At 45.9% G+C, this 9,132-nt stretch overlaps 1 protein-coding gene across 2 annotated transcripts in view; it reads left to right on the top strand.

Annotated features, from left to right (window-relative positions):
- pax2a (paired box 2a) overlaps positions 1 to 7,733 on the top strand; it is a gene marked incomplete at both ends in the record, with an annotated part of 42,707 nt that extends 34,974 nt beyond the window's left edge. For both annotated transcript variants that reach the window (XM_083774323.1, XM_083774322.1), the window contains 3 exons: positions 3,037 to 3,138; positions 6,192 to 6,278; positions 7,657 to 7,733. In XM_083774323.1, coding sequence (XP_083630449.1) covers positions 3,037 to 3,138; positions 6,192 to 6,278; positions 7,657 to 7,733 — 266 coding nt within the window. The remainder of the gene's footprint in view (positions 1 to 3,036; positions 3,139 to 6,191; positions 6,279 to 7,656) is intronic.
- Between the last annotated feature and the right edge of the window lie 1,399 nt (positions 7,734 to 9,132).

Here is a 9,132-nt window from a genome sequence, read left to right as displayed (position 1 = left end):
ATGTGAGTCAGTCAGTCAGTCAGTCAGTCAGTCAGTCAGTCAGTCAGTCAGTCAGCCAGCCTAACAGCCAGCCAACCAGCCAGCCAAACAGCCAGCCAGTCAGTCAGTCAGTCAGCCAAACAGCCAGCCAGCCAGCCAGCCAGCCAGTCAGCCAGCCAGTCAGTCAGTCAGTCAGTCAGTCAGTCAGTCAGTCAGTCAGTCAGTCAGTCAGTCAGTCAGTCAGTCAGTCAGTCAGTCAGTCAGTCAGTCAGCCAGTCAGTCAGTCAGCCAGCCAGTCAGTCAGCCAGCTAGCCAGCCAGCCAGCCAGCGTTGATTTTTACAGCAATTCTTTGTCGTAGTCTTTTGAAAAAAAATCCGTATTAGTCATCGGAACACGCTTCCTTCTACACTTCATTGTGTTCTCTCCTCCGCCTGGCAGACCACCGCCCTCCATCCCACCTGTCCTCCGTCATGTGTTTAAAGCAGGAGGAGCCCCATGAGGCATCCTGTGCCCCCTTCACCCCCCCCCCCCCCCTGGGGACGGTGCCCTAGCTGGCATCTAGCCCCACCATTCCATCCATCGGCCCCCGGCGCTACCGCCCTTATGCCAGCCTGCCCTTTATAGCAGGTACAGAAGCCTAATGGAAAACCCCCATGGCATCAGCATGATGACATAATAATGGGGAAAACCCCAGCATAGACGTCAGAAGCTAGAAAACATACAGCAAATTGACAACAACAATAGTCTGGTTGCAAATGTCAGCAGGTCCTCAAGCTTCTCGCCACGTTTCCAGCTTGCAGATCTGCTACTTTTGATGCTTTTGTGCGACGTTGCAGCATGATCAAGTCGGGTGTTAAATGACGAGAAAACACAAACAAGTTAAAATACGGAGATAAAAGGTTTATGCCCTAGACCCAAGAAATGATTACTTCCTCTTTCAAATAATTTCTTCCAAGGCTGGAAGGGGGTCATATGAGATCAAACGAGCCGGCTCTTCCGTGGTGAAGAAAAGCCATAAAATCCCGTCATTCTTTGCCCTATGCTGTTATGTACACCGGTGCACAGCTGACGGCTTGCTCCTCATTAATGGCGACTTCTCTCTCTCACTCTCTCCCCCCTTTCTTTCCGCTGCGCTTTTCTCCAACGCTGACCCTCCGCTTGGCCTTTTTTTTTTTTTTTTACTAACAATGGTGTCCGCTCCGGGCCTCTCCGGGCAGCCTCGTGATGGAGCCCACCAGACCCATGCCTGGGGGCCAGATAGGAGGCCAAGAGAGGGTTGCATTGCATGGGGTTCCAGCAGGGTTTGAGGGGCTCAGGGCCTGCAGGGCTTGGCTTGTGTCGTCAGGCTACAGGCTCTGTTCTGTTTCCCTGCAGGGCCGACGTACCCCCTCAGTCCAGCCAGGCCTGATACTACCGTCACTATCAATTATACTGCTGAATGATGAGCGCTGTGCACGGGCTCACACTGCTCTGCCGCTGCTCTGTGGGCTGTCAGCTTCATCACTATGGCTGATTCAGGACAGCCATAGATGTTAATGTTAAACTGGCTGGAGTTAACTTATGAATTATTGACGCGTGCGTGCGTGCGTGCGAGATTGGGTCATGTTTATGAGGGTTTCAGCCTCAGACATCTAGGGTTCGTGTATCCGTCATTATGAAAAGCAGACTGGCCACTAATTTGTCAACTCACACGCTATAGTTCTGCAATGTATGGCACGTCGATGTTTACTCTAACTTCGGCATTCAGAGTACAGTATTTCCAAGTGAAACAGGAGAGGCAGGTGGGACATAACGACACAGGAATGTGATTTGAACGTTTGATTGGAATGGGTCGGTTCAAGCCGTTTTTTTACAGGAAGAAAACATTATGTATTTTATTGAATTCTTAATGTTCTGCCATATATTGTTAAATAAGTGTAGACTGTGACCAGGGATGTGAACATATTTACTTACAGTACGCCTATAGCCCAACTTTGGGCATAGGCCACGAACAAGAGCTCTGCAGACATTCCCGGTCCTGTGCCAGTTTCCCCAGCTGTCCACCATGTATGGCCAGATCTCTTCACATGTGCATACAGGTCACGGCGCCAGGGGTTGCTTGGTCTGCCCCTCTTCCTTCTCCCCTTGTGGGTTGCAGAACAGGGCGTATATATTGTGATATTTGATGCAGGTTTTGTGAAGAGTGTGGCCAATCCATCGTCAGGGATGTGATCTAAAAGGGTTAGAATGGCATTTTATTTTAGTTCATCTCAACTTAAGGTTAGGCACTGTAGGTAAGGTTAAGGTTTAACTTCACACATTCAATATCCTATAAATATCATACTTTCATAACTACATCTGCTGTGTAACTGCGTCAGACATGAAGTGCTACATGGCAGTAGCAGTTCCTGCATGCAAAATGTTCATGAAGTATGACATAAATTGACATCCTCTTGTTAGGATGGGACGGAGTCAACCAAAGCATTCCTTAAGTCTGATAGATTCATATTTAGTCATACAATTGTGTTAATAGCTGATCTTTTTATGGGATAGGCAGCTCCTGGCAGGATCCGCCGGGAGAAACTAGGCACAGTTGCAGGACATGAGACTAATTAATTAGAGCGACAGAAAGAGAGTGTGTGTGTGTGTGTGTGTGTGTGTGTGTGTGTGTGTGTGTGTGTGTGTGTGTGTGTGTGTGTGTGTGTGTGCGTCAATTTAACAAATGTGCAGACGATCAGAAATCAGCAGAGAGTGAGCGACGTTTGCGCTACTACTGTATGCCGAATTGTAGTGGACTTTTTTTTCTCTCCCTGGAAATAAAAACGTCTGGGTTTCCGAGGCTAATCGCATCATGATGCACATGCACATTAGCTTGTAGATCTGCAATATTCCCCCAAATAATTACTATTACTACTACTATTTGGCGGGGGAAAGAAAATAACCGGATTAAAACTGAGGAGAGATTATACAGTGCGGATTGGGATCGCAGAGATTTAAAAAATCCTTGAAATGATTTTTTTTTGAGAATCCCAGTGACAGACCATTTGTAACAGTTCCCTACCTTTCTGTGCTTTCAGGTCGAGACATGTCCAGCACGACCCTACCCGGCTACCCTCCTCACGTCCCCCCCACAGGACAGGGCAGCTACCCCACCTCCACGCTCGCTGGCATGGTTCCTGGTAAGTGACATTACTCCCTTTCCTTTTTTTTTACGACGCAATTAATTTTAGTTAAGCTCGTTATATTTTCAGTGGGTATGAAGTCCCTTCCAATTGATCATGTTCCAAAAAAAAAGAAAACTGCATCTAATTGCACGCAACTGCCATTATGGACTAAAATGCATATTGCTTTCTTGCAACCAACCGGCCACACTGAGGTCATTCAAAGTCAAACAGGAGCACCATTATAGATCTGCTATTTTCAGAAGATTATAGATTTGAAAACTTGAAATGGGACATTCTCCACAATGAGTACTTTTACTTTTGGTACTTTAAGTACACATTGACTCATAAGTACTTAAGTCAATGTTGAATTCCGGACATTTGCACGTAACAGTATTTCTACATTGCAGCATTGATACTTTTACTTACATAAAACATGCAAGTATTGTTTCCACCACTGCTCTGACCCCCCTCCCACCCCAAAGGGACTTGGAAGTAAAAGCTTGTTATAGCTTCGTTAGATCGTGGTTAGCGTGCGGTTAGCGTATACGCGGACGGGGAGGGGGACATTAGACGAGCTCAATAGGCGATCACCGCAATCAGCGGCCGTGAGATAGGACAGTTCCTCTCAGTTCCACTCCAGCTCCCCACGCTCATTACCCCCGCGCTGTCCGTGTCCGCGTCCACGCGGTGCAGCGCCGCGCTGCGCTTGGGCCGTCTCCCCGTTCGATAAACACTAGCTCTTCTTCCACCGTCGCCTCCATCCCCGGACACCTAGCAGCGCGGCCGAGCGTATCTCTTTCCCCTCTACTTAACCCGCAGTTCAGGTTCACAGCAAACAGTTAAGGGTCAGAACACAGCCGGCGTGGAGGGCCTGTAAATATTTAAATCACTATCTCTCTCAGGGATGAGCTCGGGTTACACACACACCGACGGGACGGGACCGAGCGGAGCTGTAGCCGGGGTGGAGCGGATGCTTTAGAGCTGTAGCCGGGGTGGAGCGGATGCTTTAGAGCTGTAGCCGGGGTGGAGCGGATGCTTTAGAGCTGCCAGTCTGTGTTTGGAGTCCGTCGGTCTGAACACAGCAAACACAAAACATACACATGTCACTTCACTCACTGACTCACTCGCACACATGCACGCACGTGCACACACGCATACGCACACTCACTCACACACACACACACACACAGCGGAGAGCGGGATCCATTCACCGGTAATCAAAGCAGACGTGTGGTGTTTACAGCTCTGGTTCACGTTGAGGACTCGTACGTAGATTGAAATGTATTTTGGCTCACGGAACCTGCATGACCTGCAAATACGTTGTGCCAGCAGAGACCCCCATGAGAGAGGATTACTGTAAAAAAGAAAAGAATGCCTCAACGTTATTAAAAGTATGTCAAGATTTAGCCGCTATTTTCCGAATAGTCAAAAGTATAAAACAGGATGGTTAAAAAACGTGTTCCTCATTTTGTCCGGGGACACGCTGGAATCGAGTCAAGCACCGCTGGGGGTCCCTGGACCCCACTGGTTTAGGTGCAAAAAGTACACCTTTTTAAGTACTTAAGTACAAGTATCAATACTGCAGTGTAGAAATACTTAGCGGAATAAAATAATGTAGGCCTACTTGAGTAAACAAAAGCCTACAAAAGTATATTGGCATCAAAATGTACTTAATCTACCAAAAGTAAAGGTACTCAGTGTGCAGAATGTCCCCTTACACACTTTTCAAATGTATAAAAATCCTTTGAAAATAGCAGATCTACAAGCTCACAATGTGTCTCAATGGGAAGCATTGTGAGCTTGTAGATCAGGTATTTTCAAATGGCCAAAATGTATTATATAGGGCTGAAGTGCTTAATGTATGTTTTGTAATAGAGAGAGAGAGAGAGAGAGATTTATTTTATTTCAAGGACACCTCTGAGTGTTACAGACCCGTAAGGGTCCATTTGGAAACCTAAAGGGTCCCTGCACCCCACTTTGAGAACCACTGATATACATATACTGTATACTAAACATAATATGCGTAATATATATATACACACACACACACACACACACACACACACACACACACACACACACACACACACACACACACACACACACACACACACACACACACACACACACACACACACACACACACACACACACACACACACACACACACACACACACACACACACACAAAACATGAAGATGCTCTTAATCCATGCCTTAGCCGCTTTCTGTTGTCTTTTCTTTTTTCCTTCTCACCCGGTGGGGCGAATGACTAAGATTTAGTGACTGGCCCCAAACACTGTTAAAGCAAAGGCCATCCCTCAGCAGCTTCATATAAAAGCCAGCCTTTATTGTCTCATAAAAAGAAAAGAAACGTGCAAGAAACCTGCACAGCGTTGCTCACTGACACCACCGACCGCCTCACAGCCCTGCTGCCCTCGACCGCCCGACACGTGGTGTAGCCCACGTGTCTGGGCGGTCGAGGGCACAGAGAGAGAGACAGAGAGACAGAGACAGAGACAGACAGACAGATAGACAGACTCAAGGGGGAATCCATTAGGGACTTTTGAAGCGAAGCGTCATGGGTTAAAAGCAGGAACAGGGTATAGTGAAGCCACACACAGTGCGGCAGGAGGGAGGGAGAATATAGAGGAGAGGGACCTGAAGGCTAAGAGAGGATTAATAGACCAATCTATCCAGCTACAGTGGAGCGACCGCCAAGGAGAACTCAGTGTGTGGAGAACAACCTGACCCGGGCACAGAAAAGCACATTGTATTTTTAAACATTGTCGTGCGACAATGTTGTTTAAGCTTTGCTCAGTGGCACAGAAATGTAATTAACGGCACTAACGGACAAAGTAGAAGACGAATAGAAGTGTGAAGTGCGTTTAATTTGTATGTATATATTTAAATATATATATGTATATATATATATTACACCTGGTTGGAAAAGGTGTTCATTTAGTGCTTAATATTACATGAAACGTGTCAAATTGTCATTTCCGTACCAGCACTATAGGCTATATATCTCTTTGTTAATGTTTGCCCTTTATTGATTTGCTTTCCAGGAGGGGACTTTTCGGGAAACCCTTACTCGCATCCACAGTACACCACCTACAACGAAGCGTGGCGGTTCAGCAATCCAGCATTACTAAGTAAGTGACCCACATGCTGTCGTCGTCGGCCAATAATTCAAACTGAAAACGAATTCTCCAAAAACCCTGTTGTTGTTGTAATGCATCGTAAAGCTCTCCCAAGTTCTAACAGAAACCCCCGAACTGACGATAAGTACATTACCGTTCTCGTTCTGAGGTTTCCATCAAAGATAATGAGACAGGTTCAAAACATCTACACCGGTGGTTCCCAAAAAGTTTTAGCTCGAGTCCCGAAAGAGAAATTAGTTATATGTTTATGTAAATAGTAAATAGCAGATCTACAAGCTCTCAACGGGTCGCTTTGCATTGTGAGCTTTGGCTATTTTCACTACGTCTTAAACATTTGTAATGTTTTCTAATTATGTAATGTCTTAGGTTTTTCTTCTTTTCATTCATGTTTTTTTTGTTTTGTTTAGTTTTTTTTGCTTTTTGGGAATGTTAATATTTTTTAATAATTCAAAATGTAGGAAAAATAAATAAAAGGGACACAACATAAATGTTCCCACTTGGAACCATGCCAAAGAAGAACCATAATGTGTTCCAGAAAGAACCTTTCAGACCAAGGTTCTTAAAATAACTATTTTCTTAATGGTTCTATAAAGACCTGGTAATTAAAGGGACATTGTTCTTTAGTAGGTTATACGGTTCTTCATGGAGCCACAACATGGAGTCTCAGTGTATACAGTATGTTGGTTGTTTGACCTCGTGGGTTTCCAACGGTCCGTTCTTCTGTTAACTTTACAGTATGTTTTTACAGTATGTTGGTTGTTTGACCTCGTGGGTTTCCAACGGTCCGTTCTTCTGTTAACTTTACAGTATGTTGGTTGTTTGACCTCGTGGGTTTCCAACGGTCCGTTCTTCTGTTAACTTTACAGTATGTTTTTACAGTATGTTGGTTGTTTGACCTCGTGGGTTTCCAACGGTCCGTTCTTCTGTTAACTTTACAGTATGTTTTTACAGTATGTTGGTTGTTTGACCTCGTGGGTTTCCAACGGTCCGTTCTTCTGTTAACTTTACAGTATGTTTTTACAGTATGTTGGTTGTTTGACCTCGTGGGTTTCCAACGGTCCGTTCTTCTGTTAACTTTACAGTATGTTTTTACAGTATGTTGGTTGTTTGACCTCGTGGGTTTCCAACGGTCCGTTCTTCTGTTAACTTTACAGTATGTTTTTACAGTATGTTGGTTGTTTGACCTCGTGGGTTTCCAACGGTCCGTTCTTCTGTTAACTTCACAGTATGTTTTTACAGTATGTTGGTTGTTTGACCTCGTGGGTTTCCAACGGTCCGTTCTTCTGTTAACTTTACAGTATGTTTTTACAGTATGTTGGTTGTTTGACCTCGTGGGTTTCCAACGGTCCGTTCTTCTGTTAACTTTCAGGTTCCCCTTATTATTATAGTGCCGCGTCCCGTGGCTCAGCCCCACCCACTGCTGCAACCGCCTACGACCGCCACTAGGAGTCACTATGGAGAGCGGCTCAAACTGCATGGAGGCCACGGCTTGGGCCTCCACCACTACGTCGCCCCCGTCTAAGAGAGAGAGAGAGAGACACACACCCACCGAGCGAGCGAGAAGGGAAGCAGCGCGAAGGCTGGGAATCTTCCGTGGAGAAAAAAAAAAGAAAAAACGCCCCACGTATGTTTCCACCGTACGGAGGAGGAGGATTGACGCGGCATCGGTCCGTCCAACCGTCCGTTCGTCGGCGGAAACGCCTATAAGTTCAGCTTCAGCACACACACACAGCGCTGTTTTGGGTTCGAGAAGGTTCCCAAAGTCCACCCCCTCTGGGCGTTCAGAACAAACAACAAAAAAATAAACATCCAAGACCCAACACAACCACCACCACCATCAACACCACCTCCTCCACACAACCCTCACAGGCCTGAACATTTCCAGAATGACTTCTAAGAGATTATATAAATATATATATTATAAAATATAAATTGACGAAAAAGAAGAAAGTAAGAAAGAAAAAGAAAAAAAAATCGGTGTGAAAAAATACCGAGTGAAAACAAAAAGTTGTGAGTTTTTATTATTTTATTATTTGTATTTGTTGCCGTTGTTGTTCTTGTTGTTGTTGTTTTCTCTTCATTGGAACGTCACATTCCTTTAACATCGCAAAATGCAGTATTTTTGTTCTGCTTTATACAAAGAAAAGTCCCGGGGAGACGAGAGTCCTTCAAGACGGATTTATGCTCCGTGTCGACGGCGTCGCTTTCCGAAAGGGGCGGATCGACAGGGACTCAAGCCGCGCCGCTATCTTGTAGATTGATTCTTTAAGAGGCAAGCGACACCCTTGTGCAATGCGTACGAACTATAGCCGTAACCACTCAAACCCTATTTCAGTGACCAGAGTACAGTACCCCAGGGCTGCTCTATAGACAAATCCACAGAGGGGTGGCAGCCCTGAGGCGTACCCGTTAAGCACAGCTTGATACCTATAGGCCTATTGATTGCCTACACCTGGGCACCCCACTCCATGGATTAACGTCTATAGGAGCTCGATCTACGTATGGAGCACCGATCTACAAGCTCACCAAGTGTCACATTGTGTGTGCATTGTGAGCTTGCGGATCCTCAACTACTGTCTCCAGAATAGGAATGCTGGGGTCCACGTGGTGGTAGTGTTGTGAGGGAGGGGCCCTTCTTCAGCCCTGTCTATATGAGACCCTGGACCTTAACGCAGGGTGGGCTGGTGCAACTTCTACTGTACGTTTTCCTCTGCTGCCCCCCCCCCCCCCCCCCCCCCCCCACATTAAAGGATAAAACATTAGCATGTGCTGCAACGTTTACCGATGGCAACATCACGCTCCCATGTGGCAAAACAATCAGATGTACAAAATGTAAATCATTTTT

Source organism: Protomyctophum parallelum, assembly GCF_964188405.1.
Source record: "Protomyctophum parallelum genome assembly, chromosome: 10".
NCBI lineage: Eukaryota > Metazoa > Chordata > Actinopteri > Myctophiformes > Myctophidae > Protomyctophum > Protomyctophum parallelum.
The sequence above is the reverse complement of the archived record's forward strand: the minus strand, read 5'-3'. Positions and strand labels throughout refer to the sequence as shown.